General features: G+C 40.8%; 1 protein-coding gene across 3 annotated transcripts in view; it reads right to left on the bottom strand.

The window, feature by feature from the left end:
- The window catches only part of ranbp2 (RAN binding protein 2), a 37,510-nt gene that overhangs the window by 8,615 nt on the left and 1,782 nt on the right, over nt 1-27,113 (bottom strand). For 2 of the 3 annotated variants that reach the window (XM_067410517.1, XM_067410518.1), the window contains exons 2-21: nt 24,715-24,989; nt 23,300-23,367; nt 23,113-23,224; nt 22,476-22,628; nt 22,173-22,403; nt 21,836-21,978; nt 18,800-18,995; nt 18,421-18,721; nt 15,941-16,122; nt 15,361-15,542; nt 15,158-15,281; nt 14,611-14,772; nt 14,387-14,524; nt 14,131-14,262; nt 13,146-13,340; nt 12,987-13,070; nt 10,201-10,339; nt 9,350-9,444; nt 4,656-9,240; nt 4,112-4,183 (exon numbers count right to left, since the gene is read on the bottom strand). In XM_067410517.1, the coding sequence (XP_067266618.1) occupies nt 4,112-4,183; nt 4,656-9,240; nt 9,350-9,444; nt 10,201-10,339; nt 12,987-13,070; nt 13,146-13,340; nt 14,131-14,262; nt 14,387-14,524; nt 14,611-14,772; nt 15,158-15,281; nt 15,361-15,542; nt 15,941-16,122; nt 18,421-18,721; nt 18,800-18,995; nt 21,836-21,978; nt 22,173-22,403; nt 22,476-22,628; nt 23,113-23,224; nt 23,300-23,367; nt 24,715-24,786 (7,366 nt within the window). In that variant the 5' untranslated portion in view covers nt 24,787-24,989. The remainder of the gene's footprint in view (nt 1-4,111; nt 4,184-4,655; nt 9,241-9,349; nt 9,445-10,200; nt 10,340-12,986; nt 13,071-13,145; nt 13,341-14,130; nt 14,263-14,386; nt 14,525-14,610; nt 14,773-15,157; nt 15,282-15,360; nt 15,543-15,940; nt 16,123-18,420; nt 18,722-18,799; nt 18,996-21,835; nt 21,979-22,172; nt 22,404-22,475; nt 22,629-23,112; nt 23,225-23,299; nt 23,368-24,714; nt 24,990-27,113) is intronic. The other variant, XM_067410519.1, reaches the window with a different exon arrangement.

Here is a 27,113-nt window from a genome sequence, read left to right as displayed (position 1 = left end):
AGTCGAGGAGAAAATTAGTGAATGCAAGTTCTCGTACGCTGCAGAAACAATTGTGTGAAACAGAGCTGGACATCTTTCCAATGAAATCACTGTGAGCTCGAACAAAACGTAAATCACACTGGCAGAAAAAAAAAAAAAAGAAAAAAAAAAACATCTGAGTGTTGAGATATAATCAGGGTCTTCTGAACGGCTCAATTACAACTCTGAATCATGAACTGAATCAAGGAATCATCACCCACTGCTGCCATTTAAAGTCACAATGTAACGGAAGGAGCGTCACATCTTTTCTTCCATATTGTGATGTACATCAAATTTGAACAGATTATTAGAAAAGAATAGCGTAGGACGGTTCGGTTGTACTCTATGTCACCAGAGCAAAGACGGACGCTTCACAGGAAGATACAGTTATGGCATTGAATTCAATTCCAGTTAATGCATGAACTGATCAAATGTTTAACTTGAATGCAATGCCAGTCACTTTGAATAAAAGCGACAAATACATAATGTAAATGCCATTCATCTGAAAAGTCTGAAGATGCAGAAACTGTGAAAGTGACTTACTTAGAGGCGTAAACTACAGCGTAAGAATAAAGTAAGAAGCAACAACAGCTAAACGGATTTAGTGAAATCAAATATCACCCTGCAAAGCATGCAGATCCACACACCGATTTGTTAGCTGGTTAAAAGACTCACAACAACCAACTAGTATGCTTGAGCCAAAAGTATGCTTCAGTTGTGCTTTTGCCACTGTGACTTGAGTATAAAGTTAGAAAATTTGGGCTGTACATATTTTCTTAACCTGCCGTCTATGCATGTACTTGGAATTGAGTGTGCACAAAGTACAAGTCAGAAGGAAGCGCGTTTATACCGAACTTCATTTTGAAAGAGTATAAAAGATGGTCAGTGAAGTGTACTCAGAAAGGCTAGAACACTCAACAGTGCACAAAGAGCAAGCTGGAAACTGAAGCACACCCCAGGCTCAACTGTAGGGGACAGGCCTTCTGTCCTGATCTGCACAAACATCTCAGTGTCAGTCAGTTTCAAACCTCTGAAATCCAAAGTTACTCTTCACTGTCAACATTACTCAATAGGTACTTGCGATATGGCATGAACTGGACAGTAAAAGTCAAACAACTTGCAGAAACTTTGAATAATGTTGGAAAGAACTTTTTTTTTCTTTATCGCGGTTGTTTATTCTAAACATTCATTTCAAATTAAGCTGCTTAAATCTAAATAACTATAAAAAGCAAGTGTTCTAAATCTTTTGACAGCCTTCACAACATGCATGAACATTTTAACATTTAAAAGCAGCCTCCTGTCAGTCAGGTCGTCTCCAGACTAGGGATGCACGGTACACAGGTACTGGGAAAATAGCGGTTTTATTTCAAACGGTACAATATCATGATTTTGCTCATTTCGGTATATGCTGCTGTTCCTGCGATCCAAACTGACGTGAAACCACCAAATGTGACAACATAGAGCAGGGGTACTCAAGTTCAGAGGCCAAGAGGGCCGCATTTTAACCAAATGAAACGCGAAGGGCCGCAAATTATAACTTGGATCGTAAGACGATAGGTCTTTTTTAGACCTACTTAAGACAATATTTGTAGTTTTACTGTTTATTTACTAAAAGTGCAGTTTATTATCTATCTAAGTCTTAATAGTATGGTGTCCTTCTTAAAGTGTCACTGAACATGATAAATGGCATTTAAAAAAAGGATTAATAGCTTGTCTTGCTGTATTCTTAATGTACAAATGCATAAAGAGAAACAAGAACTGATGAAAAGAAATCCTTATTTGAAATATCTGCATTGTTTTCACAAGAAATTTAAGGTCTGGCTGTTGTTCACTGGCTGATGAGAGTTTGTCCATAAGACGAAAACATTGCACTTTTTTTATAGTCTTTTTATACTCCATTGCACCTTTTTAACACTTTAGCACCTATTTATACTCAGAATAAATGTTTTATTATTTGTATTACTACCTACCTTTTAATTTGGTCAGAATCCAATTTTTTTTTTTTTATGTTCAGTCACAATCTCATGAATTATCTAACTATAACAACGTTGTAAACATGATAAATAAGATATTCTCCGTGAGCTCAATGATGTGATGACAGATCTGTAATAGGAGCGCTAACTGCTTGCTTTCTGTTTATAACACATTGACATTAAGAATAAAAGGTTTGTTTTTCATGTTGCTCGGAAACTTACACTGCAAAGTTTGAGGAATATCAAATGCATTTCATCATGGAAAAATAAGGTTACTTTGTTTTTTACTTGCGCGCACAGTCTCGAGCCTTTGGTGGCGTTCACAAACACAAGTGCTCCACCTTGTGGACAAACTAAATTAGTGCAAAAACTATTCAATGCGCGCGTGCAATGTGCCTTCAGTTTATATTGTTCTTTGCGGTTAGAAAAACTGTGCTAAAACCCTAGTGTACGTGGAAAAAAAACGAGGTAATATTCAGGCTAATTTTGAACGCAAATTATAATAAAAATACATTTATATGTAGCATGAAGCTGGCCACAAATTTAATGCTGATGGGCCGGATGCGGCCCGTGGGCCGCCTGTTGAGTACCCCTGACATAGAGGAACAAAATGGATAAAGCAGGTGAATCAACATCCAAAATTAGTTAATAATGAGAGCAGTAGATGTAGAACTTGGAATTACTTTGCTTATAAAATCTTGCCAAGCATCTGTCACTTGCTCATCCTGACTTGCAAAAGACAATACGAGATCGACAGGTCAGTGCGTCATTCAAAAGATATAATATAATTTAGACATTTATTTTCTTTTAACACTGATCAACTGACTGACTGTGTGAATACTCACTAAGATGGATATTTTGGAATGCGCGAGCTCTATACAGGCGGCTTGTGTGTGCGTTGTTTGTTGATATAAGCGCAAAGAAACCATCTCTCAAAGAGCTCCCAAGTACGTTACTATTGAATGATAAAATCGCTTGGATGTTCAAAATGGCAAGGTTTAAAAAGACGTAGGTATGTGATTTCCAACAGTTTTCTGAAACCCGCATTAGAAAGTTGTATCGCAGTGCGCAGCTCGCTTATATAGTACAGACACAATGTCTTTTGAAGCCAGAAGCAATTTGCTCATTTGAGATGGAGAGGGAGAGAAAGTATTGCCGAAATTACTTCACAAGAAAGTTTTTAAATTACTGATTTGATGTGATAATCTGTGTTGATTAATTTACTTATAAATATTTGAAGTAATTTCCCACTTTGTACCAAAAACTGAAAATTATGTAAAATTATGTGCTATACCCGCACCAAAATTTAGTCCTTGTATGGTATAGATTATAATATCGATATTTCGATATTAGATTGCGGTACCGAGCCATCCCTACTCCAGACACCGAAGAAATACTTCATAAGGGAGTAGGGGGGGATTCTATAAATATTTATCTTGAATTTCTACTTTCTGATTTTCTGCAAATCATTGTCATTGCAATGATTGGCAGGGTTAATAATAACATCTATAGCAGTTTATTTACTGATGTAGTTTCTTCACTCAAAGTATTTTAATGCACATTCTATTAATAAACATGATTAATAGTGCTATTTTAGGAGAAATCAATCAAATCAGTTGCACAGCCCTAAATCATGTTGAAAAAGTGCCATATCTGTGCATCATGCATCCTTAACACTGTGGTTAAGACAGTAAAGAGTAACCATATAAAAACTTAAATCTCTGCAGGGATATTAGTCCTTACGTGAAGATTGTCTGTTGACCAAAATAGCTCTATTCGTTATACACTACATCAACCGAAGTGTAAGCAGCCAACTACAATGTACAATATATAACAGAGACAAAGTTTCTTGTGCTGGTGTCACATTTCAAGATTTAAGAAAATAATTTTACGACACTCACTGCTGAACACTTAAAGGACTTTGAAGCCACTGGTTCACATTAATTCTACTAATGTTTCAAACAAACAGCTAAGGGTTAGCATATTTCAGACCATGCAAATGTTTTGATTGAGGTCAGGGAAATATTGAGTTATCACATCATTCAGCCAAGGTCAGATCTCCCGGCTCATGCCAGTCAGTAAAAACTCACTGTGCCACAGTAAACAGTGGCCTGAAATACCTTCAAACTGGGTGGCTGATGTGCAGCTCCAAAATGCCATTGGATTATTTTTGAAAAGCCTAAAATCCAAACCTAAAAAAAATAGTTACGTGTTAAAGATTTCTGTTATTCTTGCGAAGGACTTGAATTTATCTCATTAACTGAGTGGATGGTGAAAATCGGTCTCTATACGACAGAAACATGGGTTTAATGACATCAGCCGTAAGGAGACATTTCAGAGGCAACAGACTGCAAGAACATTTTTTTTCTTCCTTAAGAAAACGTACACCAAATGAACAGTGCACAATAAGGCCATGAACGTGTAAATAAACCATAAAACCGAACAAACTAGAATCTAAACCGAGGAAGCGTTTAGTTCCCACCATGATTAAACACACCTAAACCAGCTAATCATAATCTTTAGTACTACTTGAAATATTACAGGCAGGGCTAGAACTAAAGCTGCAGGATGGTAACCTTTTGAGAACAGGGTTGGACATCCCAGATCTAAACTATGAATAAAACTGTTTAGACCTTAAACTACGGGCCACAAAATATAGCTTACTTCTTGTTGGAATGCTGAAAGTAGTCCCAATGGATGGCTGACCGGTCACTGCCTGTCCAGAGGTTTTCAGTCTCATGGCACTCGTTTCCTCATCTTTTGGACTGGAAATCATAACAGGAGATTTCTCTTTTGATGACACAGGGCTCCCAAAGATCTTCTGCACAGAGTCTGACCCAAAGACAAACTTGGGAGGAGAGACCACAGTCTTGGTAATTTGAGCGCCAAGCTCTGCCCCAGGTGTCCCATCCTGTTTAGGACTGCTTTCAACCTCAGGAAGTCCAGTACGTTCTTTTGTGGTTTCCTCAAATAAAGCAACTGCAGCCTTACCACAAAGTGCCTCTTGGGTGAAAGCAGGTACTCTTGCAGAAAGCGGGGTGAGAAGAGTGTCTTTTTCCTGGGCAGTCTTTGCCTCTTCAAAGACCTCTTTGAAAGTACTTGCCGTTTCCTGAAGTTTGAACCGTACAGCCAACTGTTCAACCTTGCCCTGCCCTTCGGCAAAATCGAAGGCACTCCAGATCCACGCTTTCTCAGCTCCTTTCATGGGCTCAAGCTTCATATTTGAATCAATCCAATGGTTTGCACACAGTTTGAGGACCTGGTCCCGTCTCATCACAAGTCTGACACGTTTTGTTTCATAGTTTTGTAGTATTTTAAGGTCTCCTATACCTCGTTCCTTCCACTGACTAAGTTCTTTATCATAGCGGTATAGTTTGGCCCTGTGACTGAAAATGACTTGTTCGTTCTCTTCCCCCGTTGAGACCTCGATGAGATCAGGCAATGGCACAACAGGCTCAAAGTACTGACCATCTCGCTCTTCCTCTTGCGATGCTTCTTGTTCATCATCTGTGCCAACAGAAGCCTGGCTCTGGTTTAGCTTAGATGGAGACTTGGAGGGACTGAGAATAGGCTGAAAACTGAAACTAAAGCCTGTGGACGATTCGCCAAAACGGAACAAACTCTTTGCTACCGAATCAGGCTGCGAAGGGGCATCGCACACAGAGGAATTAGCATAGTTCTTGAGCGCTTCCTCTTGCAAATCGTAATTATCCCATTCTAAAGCAGTTCCAGTGCTTTCAGAGTCGAGCTTGACTACGACTGCAGAGGTACTGTTACCTGCAACGCTATTTTCATCCTCCTTGCTTTGGTAAGTCAAGAATGATTTGAGGTCTTTGAGACCAGTTTTCATTTCTTCAGCTTTCTGTATAAGTTGGGCTGTTCTGCCAGTATTCACAAGCTTGTGAGGGGTCTGTAAAGGAATATCCAATAGAAGCCGCTGAAACTCCTCAAATTTTTGCTTGAACTCTTCTGCAAGCTCTGGTGTTTTGAATTTTGCCGCAAGCTGTTCTAATTTGGCATCTCCTTCTGAAAAGTCATTGGCCATCCACATCCAGGCACGATCTGACCCAGAGAGGGGCTTTAAATTCATTGTGGTTGTGATCCAATGATTAGCACATACCTTCAACACCTGCTCTCTCCTCATAAGAACTCGAAGTCTCCCATTTTTATTATTTTTAAGCAGTTTAAGGTTGCCAACTCCTCTTTCTTTCCATTGGCTTGTTTCCGTATCAAATCTGAAGAGTTTGACACGCTGTGAATACAAGATTTTCTCATCTTCTTCCCCTGTAACGAGGTCAACCTTCTCAGGCATCTGAACAACCGGCTCAAACTGAATATCGTCATTCTCCTCTGTTTTGTACATTTCATCATCTTGCTCGGCAGAGGTGTCTGCCTTGGAGCTTGAATTAATTCCTGTGAAGAGCTGTGCGCCAGCCCCTGCAAAGCCTTTGAAAGTGGGATCCTCCTGGCCGAACTGAAAACTACCTTGTGCGGACTTGGCCAAGTCTGCAAAACTAAATGAGTTAGGCTTACCGGTAATGAGGGGATTATTTTCGTGACTACCAGAGTCTACAGGCTCATCTGAGGAACTTGGGGTTGCCTCTTTTTCCTTCTCTCCGTGAAGTTCAACTATATCCTTCTGGCCAAACTGAAAACTACCTTGTGAGGACTTTGCAAAGTCAGCAAAACTAAAAGAGTTAGGCCCATCAGTAATGAGGGAATTATTATCGTGACTACCAGAGTCTACAGGCTCATCTGAAGAACTTGGAATTGACTCTTTTTCCTTCTCTCTGTGAAGCTCAGCAATATTTTTGAGGAGGTCAGATGCAGATCCACTTTGTGACTGTCCATCTGATGCCTTTGCCTCAGATTCTGTAATGCCAAACTTGAAACCACCAGCAGGCACTGGCATGGAGAATGAAAAATTTGAACTGCTTGATGACTTATCAGCCTGAGTTGTAGAGGGCTCAAACTTGAAATTTTCTGAGGATGTTTTATCCTTACTTGTACCAAACTGAAAAGCAGGACCTGGATTGAAATTGGCTGTAAATCCTGTTGCAGCAGGTTGCTTGCTAGAACTACCAAAACTGAAGTTAAAAGACGAACTTGATTGTGCAGTAGAGGTCTTGCCTTTCATATTTGGGTTTGCTGCCTGACAAGAGACACAGTGGCTAGCTGTACCTTCATTTCTTACCAGGCAAGTGTCACAATCCCACTGTCCTGCTTTTTTACCAAACATGGCAGCTAATCCAGTGCTGCAGGGGGCTTTGCAAGAAACACATTCAGTTGCTGAAGCATCATTCCTCACTAAGCAGGAGTCACAGTCCCACTGACCCTCTTTCTTGGCGAATTGAGCGCCAAATCCAGAGCCAAAGGAGAATGATGGAGATGCTGACACTTTCGCAGGTTGTGGTGCATCAGTCTGAACGGTTTTCTTATCAGCCTGACCTGCAAGGCCAACAGATGGTACTGTAGCATCATTTGATCCAAATTGAAAAGAAACTGGTATTTGAGACCCAAATGCTAAGCCCTTTGAGCTGACATCAGTGCTGATGGCATTCTTATCAGAATCTCCAGAGAGCCCAAAAGAAAACACTTTAGCAGGAGGAGCTGCAGGCGCAGAGCCTTTGAGTTGCTCTACTGGTTTGTCCTTTGCTGTAGAAGGAGCTGCACTGTTGCAGGCAACGCATACCATAGATGTGGGAGCATTTCGTACACAGCACACATCACAGTCCCATTCACCCTCCTTCTTGGAAAACAGTGTTTTAAGATCCACTTCTTTGGATGAAACCTGAGGCTTTGGAGTTTCACCTTTCTTTTCCAACTGTTGGAAGAGTGGGGACTCTACAGGTTGGTCCTTTGCTGTGGAAGGAGCTGCACTGTTGCAGGCAACGCATACCACAGATGTGGGAGCATTTCTGACACAGCACGTGTCACAGTCCCATTCACCCTTCTTCTTGGAAAACAGTGTTTTAAGATCCATTTCTTTGGATGAAACTTGAGGCTTTGGAGTTTCACATTTCTTTTCCAACTGTTGGCCTTGTGGGGACTCTTGAATGAATTTTTGAGCCTCCTCAAATTTGACTTTAAACAGTGCAGCCTCGTCCGCAGTTTTAAAACGAATGGCCAGCTGCTCAGTCTTCGGCATTTCATCTGCATAGTCCATTGCATACCACACCCAGGACTTGTCAGATCCAGCATTTGGTTTGAGGGCCATATCTGCAGTGATATAGTGATTAGCACAGATTTTGAGAACCTGTTCCCTCCTCATCAACAGACGAACTTTCCCAGATGTTCTGTGTTTTAGAATTTTGATACTTCCAATTCCCCTCTCTTTCCATTCTTTAGTCTCAGAGTCAAACCGGAAGAGTTTTGCTCTCTTGCAGAACATCTCCTCTTCCTCCTCCTCACCAGTTTTCACATCAACCTTATCAGGAAGAGGCACAATGGGCTCAAAATGAGGGCCATCCTCATCCTCCTCCACATGGGTGCTATCATTATCACTTTCCCCATTTTTCTCTTCCCGAGCCTCTGGATTTCCCAATACTGTTTTGGTTCCACTTGCAAAGCTAAATCTTTGGTCAGTGTTGCCAAAAACACTCATTTTGCTCTGAGCAGCATCAGTGAATGTAAATCCTGTGGTAATTTTACTCCCAAAAGTAAAGACTCCACTTTGGCTAGGCGGCTGGTCTTGAGTCTGATGTTTCGGTTCTGATGGTCCCTCTACTTTGGGAGGAATATCTGACGTCAGAAGTCCCAAGAGGCTTTCACTATTTTTCATCTGAGCAGAGGAAAAGGTGAAATCACCATCATTGGACTTGAAATTGGAGTTGAACTTGAATGCAGTTGTTGCTGATGTTGACGGGGCAATGGCAACACCCCCAAAGTTTGGAACCTTAGGAGGTTCACCTGTGAACTGCGACCCAAAACTCATCTTGGGATCAACAGGCTTGCTTTCACTGCTCCTGGATGGCTGCGTGGGTGTAACAACACATGGCTTAGTGAAATACCCAGGCTCTGGCAATGTTGGATTGACTGTAGGTTGAGGAACATTGTGACCGTAATACTCTTCACTGTATGGAGAGAGTAAGGATGTAGCCGGTGACTCAAATCGAATGGGAGCACCAAAGACCTGCTCTTGAGGATATATGCATGCGGGAGTTGACTGAAGAGGTGGGGTGTGTGTTGATTGTTGGTAGGCATACATATGCTGCTGTGGAGGAAGACGATTCATCCCGTATACTGGGCCCTGCAGAGGTAAACAAACAATACTTTGATATTGATTCTCTGTGCCTTTTTCTGGTTACTATAAAAAAAAGGTAGAATATATTGCATTTACATGAAAATCACTCCACTACCTTTGTTGGTGTAACATTTGCAGCAGTGCGTAGAAGATACTGTGAATTATATGCTGGAGACTGGTTGTAGTACACAGAGGGACCTGTAGTGGCAACTGAGACAAATCAAGGGAATGGGAATTTTAAGCATGTCTTAACTATTGTATATACAAGTGGTTCTCTTTTTCTTGGGTGATGCCCCTGTTTATAAAAAAAAAAAAAAAAAAAATAGCAAATTGAAGCCAACGATATTACTTTTTGTGTTTGAACTTTATATATATATATATATATATATATATATATATATATTTTTTTTTTTTTTTTTTTTTTTTAAGTAGGCCTACCTAATTGCTTTTCTGTGTTTCAAGACACATTGAATAAATATTTATATTGTTTTGCAGGAGCAATTTGAAAAAAGAAAATAGTTGAATGAAAAATCCTCTCATTTACTCACTGTCACGTCTCCCCAAACCCATTTAACATCATCCATAAAACTCAAGACTGAGGATGAACGTTTTAACGGTCAAGCTCAAATGGCACATAAAAGCACATAAAGTTTCCATGTGATTTAAGCCTTCTGAATTCATTAGGTTGCTTTGAGCAAAACGACTTTAAAATGCAACGTTTTCACTGCCTAATCAAATCTGGTGTGCCAGCAAGAACATTTGTTTGGTTACATAAGCATATAGAAAAAAACTGCATAAAGCCAATTGTTTTGCATGTCTATTGTTGTGAGCTCATTGGTATATTTGAATGTTGAAAGTGAGCAAGATTTGAGAAGCGGGGGGTGGGCACACCTTGAGAACCACTGGTACACATTAACAATTTCAAAGACTTCTGATTTAGGGAATAAAGCAATTAATTGAACTGACCGGTAAGAGGAACACCATGGAATGCCTGTGCTCCAGGAAATGCTTCCTGAAGTCCTTCTGCAGTATAATTATCTCGATACATCCTATATGAGGATGGTGTACCATCAGAGGAGTTATGGCGCAGGTCATGAACCTCATTCTGTGTGAGACAGAAAAAAAAAAAAAAACAGGATATTACAAACCCTAAAATCTGAAACTCAGAAACTCTGATTCAATTTCACCAAGAGCTGACCATTTTTACATAGTTCAATTTAAAACCAGTATAAAAATAGCGCTTTAGTTGTCAAAAATAAACTTCTAAAACACTTGCTTTCAGCAGGTTTAAGGCTTTTAACATGAACATGGGTTGCCTAAGGCACAGCTGCGATATATCCCAGGGTGGAGACACTTAAAGGGTTAGTTCACCCAGAAATGAAAATTCTGTCAATTATTCACCCTCATGTCTTTCCACATCCGTAAGACCTCTGTTCATCTTTATTCAACAATTTCTTCTCTTCCCTGTCATTATCCTTACACACTAAGCACAGTGTAGGCTTCTGTGTTTGCATCAGAACGCCGGCTCAGAATTGGCCAAAGCTGATCACGTGATCAAGCATGATGCATACGTGTGATGCTGAAACAGGAGTCAGCAAATAAAGAGTTGGCTTCTGAAATAGTACACGGAAGCTCTGAACGTAAACAGCATATGAGAATGATACAGAAGAGAAGATATTGTTGAATAAAGTAGTTAATTTTGTGAAGTTGAACCACTGCATTCACGTCGACTGTTTTGTCTGTAGTACCTTTCTGGACGTTGAAAGTGTTGATTATATTGCTGTCTATGGACAAGTCATAAACCTCTTGGATTTCATCAAAAATATTTTAATTTGTGTTCTGAGGATTGAACGAAGGTCTTACAGATGTGAAATGACATGAGCGTGAGTAATTAATGACAATTTTCATTTTTGGGTGAACTAACCCTTTAATATTCAGCAATATTATTGATTTGACTGCACTAACACTATTGGACGAGAACTGAACTGAAGTGAACTGATGATGATGATGATGATGATGATAACATTTTTCTACAGAGCCGCTTTATAGCTGAATTTAACTTATTTTATATTGATGAACTTTACAAGGGTATTGAACTGAACCGAATTAACACTGAACTCATTTAAACTGAATACCGTTTACTATGGTCTTTTTAGAGCTGCTTTACAGCAGAATTTAATTCTGTTAGCATCACTGAATCAATTTCCTGTTATTATAAAGCTGCTTTGAAACAATATGCATTGTATGAAGTGCATTATAAATAAAGGTGACTTGACTCTAGTGCTGCCCATAAGACTATTTAACTATATATTAATTAAATGTACTGTCCATGGGACTTGACTGAGAATTCACAAATAAAGTTGAAAGCTGTTTGGTTGGACTAAATTAAAGTCTATGTGCATGTTATTTTACTTCTGTGAGGCATATTTGGACTTTCTGCAGGAGGGCGCCCTCCGACTTCCAGTAATTTAACACGCGTAATGTTTATAATTATTTATAGTTAAAAGGACGCCTGCTTTTTTGGGGAAAAAAAGTTCTCTGTAAAGTAAAATTATTATTATTTTATTCAGCCATACAAGTAGGCACAACATGCCTGGTGTTCTTTATATTTTTTGGTGAATTTTACACAATTTTAACCAAAAAAAATAAAAAATAAAAATTATATATATATATATATAACTATTAGATGCAGCTCTAGTTGCTTCTGATGTCTTTTGTTGTGTTTTTTTTTTCCAGGAACCAGATGCCACTGATCAGTAATGTTGAGACTGTTTTTCTCTGAAAGCGTTGTACCAACATCTGCAAGCTGCACTACACAAACATGGTAAAATGAAAAAAGAAAAAAAAAACCGAAAAAAACCCCCCACCTTTTAAAGGTGACCGGTATTGAACAGGAATGGTTTCAGGAATGGCACAATGGTGTGTGACTGTTCAAGTCTCTTTCTTTAGATCAGTGTGCTCAATGATGTGCCTTTTTGGTCTTTGTTATGTATATTTGGATTATGTTGTGTTCAATCAAAAAGCTATTCTTTTAAATCTCCTCACATATTTTGTTCAAGTTCCCTCACAGTCCCATTCAGGTGATAGGGCCATTAAGGGAGGGTCTTTGTCTTCACAGGTGTGAAACACATTATTCATGATCATTCATCGCTGCATACAGCCTTCTGACACAAAACATGTCTCACAAATGTTTAAATCAATATATCATTTTATGTGAATGAGTGGGAAGGATGATTTTCACATAATTTTGAAGCAAACATTCTAGCCTACAACATACATTTTTCTAAGGTGTTGTGAACAAACATTCAGTCTGAGACAGCAGTTTTAACAAGAGTGAGCTTTTGCTGAAATGAAACGAATAGCGACTTTAATGATCATGATGAAAGTGTTTTTTTGCTCAGTCACTGTATATAATTTATGCAATTTCAATAGCAATATGAGTCTAATAGTCAAACTATCAGCATTGGATTTTTCTTCATTAACTCCCAACTTCAACTAGCAACTTTCAGGGCTTATTAATTAGTAAATCTAATATGGCTGTCAAATTCTAGACCATAACAGAATACTTTCTTGTCCCCTTCTCCAGCTGAATCTTATGGCACATGCAATGTGTGCAAATCTCTCCACTGCACGCAAATGTTCTAAACTCTTGGACAGAATCAAAAGGCTTCCATGACAAAACCATAAATAACACATCAAAACAAGTAAACAAAGTGACTGATTCTGCTACAAGTGGTGGATGTGTGACTGACCTTCAAGGACTCGACCTGCTGGCACAACATCTGCAGGAGGGACTTATGGTCCTCGGCCCAGTGAGGAGGCGTTTTGGGAGAGAACTGGAGAAGGAAACAACAGTCAGGAACCGTAACGCTCTGTAAACAACAAGCAGAAACTCCAGCGCCATGACATACCACAGATCTTTTGGATGGAGACGTGACACTTTTGGATGGGGACGGAGTGGAGAATTTCACATGCGGTTCTGTGGGCTGACCGGGGCTGGACGTCAGCGGATAGTCCACCTGATCTTCATCCCGCTCGCCATCATCTGCAAGCTGCTGGTTGACCTCGTTCAGCAAATCCATCACATCCTCCATAGATACAGGTAACTTAAAACACGAAGAGACAGAATTAAAGGACTAGTTCATTGAAAGCTCTCCCTCACATCAGTCCAAACCCATGTGCTCTTCTCTTGACTGCAGTCAAAGACACTTGGGGTGGGGTGGGGGGTTGTAAACACAAATGTAAGTCCGTGAGGTCCAGTGTTGCTCATATGGAGCGAAGAAAATCACTCAAACCCTTAGACTGTTTCCCTAATGCACATGGTTCTCTCTTTCTACATGAGGTTGAGTTTTTTTTTTCTGGTTCTGAAGCCTCTCCATCACACTGTCTGCAGTTTCATGTTTGGATAGCCCTGCATGGCATATTCACTTCTTTTTGATGACTATTATTACTCAATATGAGTGTCAGACTTCAGACTCATTTCACAATTCAACTAAACATGACTTCTTACACCACACACAACCCTAATGCAGGAGATGGAAGACTAAGTATCTAGCACTAGAGTACAGTGCTTTTTAAAAGCATCATCTGACAGGTCTAATGTAAACCAAATACTAAAATTGGCTCCATTTCCTGCATGGCCACTTGTGTAAATGCATGTGAAGTTGGTTTAAAGCAGGTTTCCTCAAATTCGACCCTGGAGGGCCACTGCCTTACAGAGATTAGCTCAAACTCTGGTCATCTCACCTGCCTGAGACTTTCTAGTAATCCTGAAGACCTTGATTAACTCGTTCAGGAGTGTTTGTTTAATATTAAAGCTAAACTCTGCAGGACAGATTTGAGAAACATGATTTGGTGTAAAGTGTGTAGCACAAGCATCAGAGGCGTTTAACATACCTTGTCCATGTCCTCTGGACTGGCCTGATAAATCTTCGTCAGGTATTTCCTGAACTGCAGGAGGAAGTTGGTGCACCTGCCCTGTGTCTCCTCCAGCCCGTTTCCCACCTCCTCCGACAGCCTCTGATAGATCTGACCATCAACACAGCATCCACAAACTCATCAGGTGAGAAGGTCATTCACAGACCACCCATATCAATCACTTCACCTCTGGAGCTGAACCAGTGTGACTGTCGTCCAGTGAGAGCGTGGTTACCTTTGCAAGATGCCAGTTAGACAAGATGCTGTTGAGCTTCTCCAGCTTTGAGATGGCCTCATCGGTGTTGCCCTCGATGTCAAGCAGTGCGGCAAAGCTTATGGCGGCCTCTTCCTCATATACTCGCACTTGAGAAGGCTGAAGACAAAGTTACCATTAGAGACAGTACAATATGAAAGAGAAGCAGGAAGTCACAAATTATCCAAAAGGAAGAGAGCACACACCTGTATGTCTTTACTGCGAAAGTGCATGAACATCGGCTCCAGAGGTTCAGGAATGCTGCGTTTGCTTCTGATTTTCTCAAGCAAGGGAAGTACAACTTTCCAGTAGTGCACACTGCGGCCTGCATACTCCTTCTGGTCATAGTAAGAGTTCACCCGTTCACTCTGTCAAACACACGGGTCGACGGTCAGGACACACCTGCTCAGTCTGTACTAGTGCTCTCATACTAATGAAGTCATCAACACTATGATCAACGTATGGGAATCAAGTGCTGATCAAACACATGAAACTGGTCTAATTTATCCAGCTCAGCTCATTCCCTCGACCGACTGCGTGAGCTGCTTCCTGATGTTTACAGACATACTATCTGAGAAACAACAGTGACTGAGAAAGCCAATCAAATCAAAGAATGCAGGGCTTTACTGTTCACAGAAACACAACATGAACTCCAATGCAGTGAGATGAATGTTAGCTAAAGATTTAATATATGACAGAAATGTAGACCAGAGCGGCCCATAACTCCTGGATCAGAACTGTGAGCAGACGTACCACGTCAGTGAGATGCTGAGCCCAGTGGATGAGCAGCGCCGGCTGAAGGCCGTGTTTCTCACTGGCGCGCAGCGTGCCTAGACCGTGCTGAACCAGCAGCCGCAGTTTAGCCGACGTCCCCGGCCTGTCACACATGAGAAAACACTGCAGTCAGACACGGAGCCGTGCGTCAGGCTCACACTCACAGCAGGACAATCACTCACTGCGCTCTCTTGTGGATCAGACTGTAGACGGCCTCCCACCACTCGCGCTGCTTGGAGGAGGACAGGAGCTTCATGATGTTCAGAGGCAAACACCGGGGCTGATGGGGTGAGGAGCACGAGGCCATCCGTGCCGTCTCCTGCAGCTGCGTCTGACTGCTGAACACAACGCCGCACAAGAACACCTGCAACACATCACAGTTACACAGAGCTACAGCTGAGGCGCTTCATCGGGTCCGCTGAGATCCTGGGATTGTGCCTCTTCCACAGTCCTTTACAACAGCGTATGACAGAGAAGACTTCAGTCCCAAGCTGTGCTAATGGACTACAGCCCTAAGAATTGCTTTTGATTTCTTAAATTCATCAACATCAATGTCTAGATAAGCCATCAGCCATACATGTATGTTAGATAGAGCTTCACAGTGTTAAATTACTGCATTAACTAAAACAGCGTTTCAATCAACTAAAACAATCAGACATGAATGAACATCTGGATCAACTAAACTCATGTCAGAGACTGTGCATGTTTCAAATGTAGGGGAATGTTTCCCCTTCACCGACGGTGAGAAGAGGGTGGACGCACCTCCAGGTCGAGCAGGCAGATGGACTCGGGTGCGTTGGTGTCCAGTTTGGAGGTCTCGAGCGTGAGGCGAGGGAAGAGCTGCTTGAGCCAGTGCTGCAGGCTGACGCTCTGCTCCATCAGCGCCCACTGCAGGCCGAGCCACGCCAGGTGCTGAAGATCGCCCGCGTGCAGCAGCACCACACCTGTGTCAACACACACACCATCAGCACAAACGCCGTGACGGACCGCAGCTGATCCGTGATCCGTAGGGACCCATCCGGCACTCATGTGAGAGTCTAAGAGTCGCGTTTCAGACAGCGTGCAAACACAGAATTCAGTTGTCTTTTGCATCTCCTCAAACTTGAACAGTCACACACACCAAATACTCTCAAAATACCCAGCTCGGCGAGTATCCTCAAACACGGTCTTAAGTGAACATTAACGATAGAGAAAGAAATTGGATGTGTATCATAATATTGGATCTGTGCATTTGGTCTTAATGGGTTAGTTCAGCCAAAAGTGAAAATTCTGTCATTCATTACATGATGTTCTTAACCCACAAGACTTACGTTCATCATCAAAACAGGATATTTTAAATGAAATCTGAGAAATTCCTCTCTTCATTGACAGTCCACGCAACGTTCATAAAGAGATTAAAACTAAGCCATATGAATTGACTGGTTTAGTCCAGAGTTTCCTGAAGAGGCTCGATCGCGTTATATGATGAACAGATTTAATGTAGGCTTTTATTCACTTATAAACATTGATCAGCGAACAAACAGAAGCTCAACAGTACTTGATTAATGCAAGAGAACAAACCTGACTGGTTCTTGCGAAAGCTCAAACATGCGGCATAATGAGAATGAACTTCATTGGTATAGTTATTGAATGGTTTTACTTGTGACGTGTAGCCAAATATGGTGTCCCATACTCTGAATTTGTGCTGCACTTCACCCATCCAAGTGCACACACTCAGCAGTGAGTACTGAACACACGCCCGGAGCATCTGGGAGCGATTGGTGGTCTGGTGTCTTGCTCAAGGGCACCTCAGTTCTGGGTAATGAGAGTGGAAGAGAGCACTGTTCATTCACTCCCCTTACCTACATTTCCTGCCAGTACTCAAACCTGTGACCTTCAGGTTACCCATCTGACTCTCTAACCATTAGGCACAACTGAGGGGCTTGAACCTAGAAGTGGTAGTTGCATGGACTGTCAATGGAGGGACAGGAATCTCTCAGATTTCATTTCAAATATCTTAATTTGTCTTTAGAAGATAAATGAAAGTCTTACAGGTTTGGAACAACATGAGGGTGAGTAAATGACAGAAGCTTCATTTTTGGGTGAACCCTTTAAAACCAGACGGTTCGTCTGCAACACACCCAACCAAGCTGTATTCATGTTACTGAACTCTTTAACCGTTTGCACCATCGTAATAATTCAAATTGCTGCAGATAGTAGACAACATGGGCTTTTCGGCAATATAAGGGTTATTACGGTAACTTCGTGCCTTCCGTCAGCAAATGGCAGCCGCTTTTGGGGAGAGCGGGTGGAAGGAGGATTTGAACAGACAGAGTGCGGCAGTTTAGGGAGTTTTGGATCGCATAAATAATAGAACAAACAAACAAAAACATGGCGAAGGAGTACACAGTCGATTGGGATGATTTTTGATAAGACTTGGGAGGAGGCGAAGTGTGACTCGCATTTGCTGTGTGCGTCTGTATAATGTGCAGTAAATGTATGCGTGCTGATGCATGCATATAGTATATGAAAACTGTGCACCCAAGTGTCACAAAATTACTTGTATACATGTAATAGTTGAATTTTCAAGATTGAAGTGTTAGATTCTTTTGATCATCATTTTTCTCTTTTTTTTTCTAAATAAAATTCAGATTTTTTTTTTTTTCTTCATCTATTTAAATTCTATTTACAAACTCACCATATACATTAATGGTCAATAACTAATTTATTGAAAGCCAGTTTTCTGAAAAAAAAAAAAAAAAATGACACCTTGCACTTGTAGATAGCACATTGTTAGAGAATTATATAATAAAAAAAAACAATGTGAAAACAGGCTATTTTAGCTTTAGCTTCTAAAGGGTTAAAGTGACAGCAGCCTATAAATACCTGCTGCTATTTGTGTCAATGTTATTCAAACAACAAAACAGCTTTAACAAACATCTTTATTTATGCAGTGTTATTTTACAATTAATTTAATTTATACATCTAAACACTACTGTTAAACCTTTAGTTGTTCAATCTTTGGTCTACTGTATTTATCTATGCTTGTAATTTGTTTACTTGTTCTTATTTTATTACTGACTGTTCACTTGTCTTTAATAGCGCTCTAACGTTATAGTTTGTTATAATTTAAAGTGTTCTTTAAATAATAAGCAGTCTTTGCCTCTTTTTTTGCTGATCTGTAACTCAAAAGCCGTTAGTTTGGTGATCCGTTGCACCCCTAGACCAGACCGGACAGGATCTAGAGTCGGTCTGACACTCACCGCTGTCCCACTTGGCCAGATCTGCGGCGCTGGGCACGTGTGCGCTGACCACATGCATCTCGTCGTTGTAGATGAAGGAGAGCTGCTCGTGGGTCTGTGTGCTGAAGAGCAGGTCGAACAGAGAGCTCGGCGCTCGCCGGTTCCCGAACGCCTCCACCACGTCCTTCAGCAGCTGCTCCACGTCTCCGCTCAGATTCAAAAGCATGTGACCCGCCTGACTCTGGCGGTCCGAGGCCAGCAGCTCCAAAGGCTCATGGGACGCGTGCTCACTTTTCAAACTCTTGGCTTTGGGTCTCGGAGCCTGAGGGAGACAAGGATGTGAAACGGTACAGTGGGCGATCACAGGAGCTGAACGAAGCAGAGGAAACACACGTCATACCTGATAGGCCACGAGATAACAGAGAGCGGCTAAATCCTGCACAGCCCTCCACTGCTGCGCCCCGTCCTGCGCCATCTTCAGCAGCAGCGTCCCGGCGTACAGGTACAGCTGAGCCCTCGTCTCCGTGAACACCTCCGACAGCCCGTCCAGCGTGTTCGTGGCCGTGTTCTTCAGAGACTGCATCGCACGATCCAAACTGCAGCAACACAATGTGAACGTCTGAAGTCTGATCACTGAAGCAGTAATTATTTAGCAGGATAATAGTGAAAAATGACAAGCTTCACGGTTATTGTGGCTGCTACAAACATGTGACATGCTGAAATTGATTTCAGTTTTGGTAAGTTAAAATGTTTATATACTAATCAACAAAGTTGATCAGTAAATTAGACTAACTCCAAGATTTATGCATACATTTAAATTGCACATAAGGCAGTTTCTATATTAACTTTAGAGGGTTAATTCACTCAAAAATGAACATTTCTGTCATTAATTACTCCCTCGTGCCGTTCCACACCCGTAAGACCTTCATTCATCTTCAGAACACAAATTAAGATATTTTTGATGAAATCCGATGGCTCCTGCATAGCCAGCAATGACATTTCCTCTCTCAAGATCCATTAATGTACTAAAAACATATTTAAATCAGTTCATGTGAGTACAGTGGTTCAATATTAATATTATAAAGCGACAAAAAAAACAAAATAACGACTTATATAGTGATGGCCGATTTCGACACGCTGATTCATAACGCTCCGAAGCTTCCTGAAGCAGTGTTTTGAAATCGGCCATCACCAAAAAAGTCGTTGTTTTTTTGGCACACCAAAAATATTCTCATCACTTTATAATATTAATATTGAACCACTGTACTCACATGAACTGATTTAAATATGTTTTTAGTACATTAATGGATCTTGAGAGAGGAAATGTCATTGCTCAGGCCTTGCTGAGCCATCGTATTTCATCAAAAATATCTTAATTTGTGTTCTGAAGATGAACAAAGGTCTTACGGGTGTGGAACGACATGAGGGAGAGTAATTAATGACAAATGAAATTTTTGGGTGAACTAAACCTTTAAGCGGTGGCTAGGGTAACAACTCATTACTTTTCATGTTGGATTTATTCAAACATACATTAAGTAAAAATAAAATAAATATATATGCATTAGATTGTTTATTAAAAACGCTGTTCTCTAGAGTTAATTTTCTAGGTAACTATTGGGTTTATGGTCACTGAGAGGCTTTTCTGAGGTAAATGTGACGTTACATGACATTGTTCTCCAGCAGTTTTATTGGCGTCGGTTGAAAGACTGATTGATTTATTCATGTTTATTTGCTGCTGTAACTAGTGGTAAAGAGTTGATCGGTTCACGTGCTGACTGATCTGAGGCGCTACAGCGACATTAACCCTCTGGAGTCTGAGGCTGATTTGGGGCCTGGAGAACTTTTGACATGCCCTGACATTTGTGCTTTTTTCAGTTGTTCATAAACATATTAATGGAAAAAGTGTCATTACACTGTATTCAGCACAAACTAGGCTACAATAATATGTGAGGAACATGTATGTACATGTTTGTGTTTTTGAAGGAATAACATTTATGCGTGGTTGTTGAAAAAACAAAAAACTTAAGTCACTGAAATAAGGCCAAAAAAAGTATAATAAATCTGTGTTCATAAGACTTTAGGGTATTGGAGGTTGTAGACTAGAGTTTTTGCTTCAAAATTATGTAAAAATTATGCTGCCTACTCCTTCATATTTAACAATATATTGATTTAGTTTTTGTAAGACACTTTTTGCCAAGAAACACAGTATGCAAGGAGGCGTGAATCACCACTGAAAATGGGCCATTCTCACCTGAGAAGACAAAAGAATTGGATAGTAATGAGCTGAAATGACTTGTATATTAATGAGGCATTTCAGTCAGGTAGGCTGTGAAAAAAAACCTTCTGTGATGTCTCAAGCTCATTATGATATATGAAACATACAGAAAAATATTATTACAATATAAAGTAATGGTTTTATATTATACTTTAAAATATAATGTATTTCTGTGATGCAAAGAGTCTGAATATAGGCTTTTAGTTTAAAAGCATGCACATTTGGAGAAATATTGGATTCTCATATGCTTATGTCAATTTTCTATACAGAGGAGTTATTTTTATTTAATATTCACTGTCATTACTATGAGCGCTGGTGTTTTCAATTCATCCTTGAAGTCAGAGGGCACTCTGTGCATTTTAGTCCACAAATTCATCTAAAAGAAGAAGAGGCTATTCCATGAATGGAGTTTCCAATACATACAGCAGCAGGAGGGCGCTAAAGAAACAAAAACTCATCTAAACTTCATCTGTAGAAGACAAGTAAACAGGAAGTAACTGCATGTCTTCTAGAGATCGCTAACCATGACTTTTACATCCAGATAAACACTTTTCAAGACAATAAATACACGATTGAGATAATAAATGCATGTATTGACTGAATTAGCATCTGAATAGCGCTCGCTCCGTGGGCGTGGCCGCATTAGCAGATAATGAGCTGAATCACAGACTTCTGACATGGCTCTCTTTTCATACAGATTACATAAACAAAGAAGGTTTCTTTTCGATTTGACTTACATGATTTAAAACCTGACATCTTAACGTTTTTTTAGACATAAGTGTAATTTTTTTGTCATTAGTATTCACTAAGTTACAGTTCATTTTCTGAGAACTATCAGATTGGAGTTCGTTCAGAGGGAGAGGAGAAATCACGCATCATGTTAGTTTTCTTTATTTTACAAAAAGCACAAAATTCTGTTTTTACTCTGAGTGTACACAAATGAAAGAAGATATTCCACAGATTAAAATGGTGTATAACTCTTAATTGTATGTGCAACATTGACGGAGTATTTTGAGTCTCTTTCACACTGATAAGAAAAAAACCACGGTGGTATCGCCGGCGATACCGTCAGACCTCAGAGTGTTAAAGAAATAAACACATTCAGTTGGTGAAATCTTGGTGACTGATTTCCTTTATGTGTGCAGTACTGTGTTCACGTACCTCGAGAGAGCATCAGCGCTCTCCTCGCAGCTCTTCTCCGTCAGTGTCAGTCTGACGCGGCTGCAGAGCACCAGCAGCAGCTCTCTGTGAAGCTTGCGTGACGCCTGCTCGTTCGACGCCACGCTCGGCTGGCAGAGACACTCCTGAAACACAGCAGTCACATCACCAACTTCCCTTCATCTGCTGAAACCTTTCATGGTCACGTTACAGAACGAAAACATCCTTGTCTGAGCTAGAGTTAGCAACAACCCATGTAAGAGTCAGTCAGATGATCTCTCATGATTTGATGATGTAAAATCCTGGTCTAACATGAGAGGAGACTGACAGAGTCACTGACCTGAAGGGTGCTGACCAGAAGCTCGTACCACTCCAGACGGTCCCTCAGAAGGCCGGTCTTCTCCACCGCGAGACAGTGCTTCAGCGCCTCCTCGTGCCGGCCGTCAGCGCGGTACAGACGCACCAGCTTGAGGTTGATGTAGGTGTCGTCGGGCCGCAGCCGGAGCTCGGACTGAAGCAGCTCGTACAGCTGGTTGGAGGCATTCTGTCCTCGTGTGCTCAGAAGCTTCTCCTGCAGAGAGAGAACCGTGAACTCAGAGGACAGCGGGTGTTTTCAGAGCAGGCTGATGTGACGCACACTGACCCTCAGATTGAAGACGGAGGGATGTCCCGGCAGGAGCCTGGCAGCTTTCTCCACCCAGAACTCGGCCCGGCTGTCCGGCTCCGGTTTGCCGCACAGCAGCTCCGCCACCTTCAGAACCAGGTCCGACTGAGCCGGATTCAGATCCACCGAACGCTGAGAGTTCAGAGACAAACAGCAGCATTACAGGACGAGCATTAGGACAGAGAAACTGATAACCACGAGATAAAACGACAAACATCTGTAAAACGGGTCGCATCTCTTTCTCTTCAGGTGTTTCGTGAAATATAGAGCCTTCAAAGAGACGCCACTCAAAAGAGCTACTAAAGATAATCATAACTGATGTCCATTGCATGTGTAGACCGATTTCTAAAAGATGTTTAATTTTCTTCTTCTCACTAACATTCAGTAATTAATAGACTGAGCTGATGGACCCAGAAGGCTGCATTCATTCACTGTGAAGAGACTCTGAAAACACCAGATCACGGCTGATCACGTGAACACAGTGAAGTTCATATCGATATACATTGAAACAATCTATATTTCTCCAGCATAATTATGGTTAAACTCCACAGCTGAAGCGTGTTTTTAAAGACTATGCCGTAGATAAGCATGTCAGAGTAAATGAAGGAAGCCGAACCTTGTAACATCCCACAGCTTTGTCCGTCTCACCCTCACGCTCGAACAGCTGCCCGAGGAACTTGTGTGCTTTAGGATCCTTCGGCTGTGCGCTCAAATACTCCTGAACATGCCTGTGATGGGAGAAACATCACTCAGAGAGGAAGCGCACATCAGACCAATGACAGAGAGCACAGGAGTGAGCCTACCTTTGAGCCAGTTCATATTCTTTAGCCTCAGAGTAGAGTTTGGCAAACAGAAACGCTTTCCCTGACTTCTGCAGGACACAAACAGGTACAGCGTCACAGTTAATATCAGTGTGTGATAATGTGCATCATAATATATTCAGCTTCAATCTGACACTGTAAACACGGTAAAGATGAAAGTAATTCAGAGCAGAAACTGAATCATGTAAAGGACCTTGAAATGAACCTCTGATGAACAGATAAAGCGTTCAGTAGCTGCTGACACACACTTCACATCTGATTCATTCACAAGCTCTGGGATTAAATATTGAAGGTTAAAATTAACTCATTTGTATAAAGTTATAACACTAGTCCTGACAATATTGTGCTTAAAGAAAGAAATGTACGCGGTAATCGCCTTTACACTTAATTCTTCTGCTCTGGAATAAAGCAGAGCTCAACACAGATGAGATAAAGATGTGATCCATTAAATCCTGTCTGAACACATCTAATCGCTGTCCGAGGCTGATCTTTTGGTCACCTTTCCTGGTGTATTTGATGAACTCTTCTGAGGGAGCATCAGCTGAACACCTGAGGACCTCCACACTTCACGATCTTCTCCCTTTATATTCTTTCGTGAAGTGATTTCCTGATATTAATTAGAAATTAACCTTCCATTATGAGATATTTGACATTGGGGCACTGTAAGAGCACTGTTCTGACCTTTACTGTCTGGATTTCTTAATTAGACAGGACTTGAAATCTGGGACTTTGTTTCATATCAAAAGTGACTCAGCTTGTTCTGATTTATTGAATGATCTGTTCATTCATCCACTGAAAACAGATTCTTGGGATTTATGAATCAGCATCGGTTCATCAAAATGAGAATCAAAACTATGAGTTATGAGCGTATGAAACATTTCAATTAATATAGTGCAGAACAAACTGAATCTGAAGATTGACTGATGTAATCACGATAATTAACTTCACATTTGGAGCTCTGCGACATTATTATGGTTTGCAGTGATCAAGACATCTACATTTACATTCATTTAACAGAATAATAAACTCCAGAGATAATAATAATAAAGTGTTAAACATGGTCAGAATATCACGAGCTGGAACAGGTCATTAGAGAACAGTTTTAAGTTTCGTTCTAGTTAAAAATCAACTTTAATTTGAGCAGTAAAAGAGGCTTTGATCTAAAACCCAGTGAGAGACAACAGATAACTTCTTAAAGAGAGTTTCTACGCTATAATGAGGAAAATAACAAGAGCTGTAACGTTAATGATTTTAACAGATCGTGTCGGTTTGAGTGACGGGAGCGCGCGCGGTAACGGCTGGTTTAACGTCAGCTCCTCTCTCACACACACACACACACACACACACACACACACACACGCACACGCACACGCACGCGGCCTGCAGTCGCTCTTTACCTGTTTCTGAGAGGGAGAGGCGCTCTGAACTGAAGACACATATCGATCCACTTCTGCTTTACTCCTCCTCATGTTTAAATCTTTATCGTTTAGTCGCTGAGCGGCATCTGTGATCGCTGTCGGCTCAACGCTCGATCACGTAATGGCGCAACTTCCTTTTCCGTCGTCTTCTTCTTCTTCTGGTGTTTTATGACAATCCACCGTGAATGCTGCGTTTCCGCCACCTACCGGATTGGAGTGTGGAGCGCGATGGAAACAGCAGCAGCAGCGCAGAACTGGAGAAATGGGAAGAGTATACACCATAGACTGTAAAAAAGATATATACAGTGGTGTATACAGTGCACATGAGCGCTATTGTGCCATAATCATTCTTTAAAATCTGTCTCCTTTAATAAAACTTTAGCTCTTAAAGTAACAGCAGTCTGAATCAGAGAGAAATCCCTCACCGCTCATCTGTTATCAAGCATTAATCTGTGTAATTTAGAGGATGACGACAGTGTTAGTTACACTTGATTATATTTCTGTAGGATACCTGATATTCTTAAAGATGTGTTTATTTCATTTGTTTAATCTTTATTTTAGTGTATTTATTTATTCTCTCCTAGTTTATTACTGCTCCTTTTCTTTAATAATGTTTGAGGCTGTAGTTTTGCTCTGTACTGAACATTCATCTACAATTTTGGTGGCTTATTTATTTGGATAAAACATTACATGGGTCAAAACAATAAAAAACAGCAATAACCATTTTAATTCATTTTATGCATTTATTTATTTTGCACCAGCACTGAACAGTAAATGAGCAGTTGCGCCTCTAAGGAGATGTGTTTAAAAAACCGTCTAAAGTCTATTGATCATTCTCGTTTCTTGTAATTAAATAATTCAAGGTAAATTCTTGATAGCTTTTGGCCGTTTCCTCGCAGAACCTGGAGCGACTATCATTTATTCCCAGAGATCTGAAAGCTTGAGTTGAAATCTTTCATGTGCATCACGTGTTATTATCACGTGTATTACACTGTTTCTGCACACTCACCGCATATATCTAACATCTGATGTTCTGTACAGACTCTGATTTAATCAACATTACGGAAATTACAAGTTCGCTACAAGAGCACCCCTGAAAGTGTTTCACGGCTCGCCCGGTGAGGAACAGAAACTCTGGGTGTGCAGGAGAATAGCACTGATGGCTGTCTCTGGATGATCCACACCAAAATGAAAATTCAGTCATTATTTTCTCACTTTTATGTTGTTCTAATGCTTCACTACCTTCTTTTTCAGAAAATAAAGAAATAAAAATGTACAGATCACACTTGTCCATTTATTGGCAGAGAATGGTGATTTTCATCAAGTTTTTTTTTAAAAAAAGAGGATCCAAACATGTCCTAAATAATTGCAGATGTTTTCTGAAGGCATATGGCAGGTATGATGATGTAAATTATAATGAAGCTCAAATCTTGAGGTCGGCCGTTTCACTCGAGTGTGCCGCAGTTTGAGCCGGTGTGTCCAGAAAAGCTCTCAAGAGCCTCATTTATAACCAATTTTAAATAAACACAACATGAAATACGAGTCTAAACCTCAGAAGAGCGTTAAATAATGAGAGTTAAATAATGTAGGCCTAACTCAGTGTGTTATTCTTTTCTTCTTGTGTTCGTATATAAACATTTATCTGACATCTATAGAAATTCTCTAGGTTAATATTTATGTAGGTTTGTTGTTTTATTATAATTCAGATTATCTATTGCATGTTTATTTCTCCAGTGAAACGCATGTAATTAATGATTTCTCGTTATTTTCTCGCTGTAGAATCATGTGCATTAATGCTGAAGCGGCTTGCCATAGTAGAGCACGCATGCGCAGAGCCACTGCTGGGGATCTGTCCTCACACACTTCCCTCGAGCACTAGATGGCGCTGATGGGGAAGCTTTACTTACACACCCTCGAGTGCGCTTGTTGTTTCAGAACACCTCAGCTGTGTCCCAATTCAGGGTCTACGCACTTCGAAGTGCGTGAAAGGGGTGGGGTTTTGGAGTGGAGGGTTGCCAGGTCTGCGCAACAAAACCATCCCAAAAGTAGCGTAATCACAGCACAAGTGTATAAGTATCCCAATCCCAGACATGGCAACAATGAGCCGAGCGTCGTTACATGGCTATAGCTGTGTGACAGACAGCTGATGTTTGTGTGCATTTATGACTTTATGGGGTTTTGACATGCTTCACTGCTGGCTACGACGGGACACAGGAACAAAATATGTATGGTTAAACTATGTAATGTTAGTTTTATATTGTTAGCAACTAGTTAACCTTGTTTGTTGTTATGTTAAATGAAATGTTCAGTTGTTTTAACTAAAATAAACTTGCACTGACATCTTAAAATATACCTGCTGAGCAAGAGTATTTGTAACA

This window comes from Chanodichthys erythropterus, chromosome 14, assembly GCF_024489055.1.
Source record: "Chanodichthys erythropterus isolate Z2021 chromosome 14, ASM2448905v1, whole genome shotgun sequence".
NCBI classification, from domain to species: domain Eukaryota; kingdom Metazoa; phylum Chordata; class Actinopteri; order Cypriniformes; family Xenocyprididae; genus Chanodichthys; species Chanodichthys erythropterus.
This window is presented reverse-complemented; position numbering and strand designations above follow the sequence as displayed.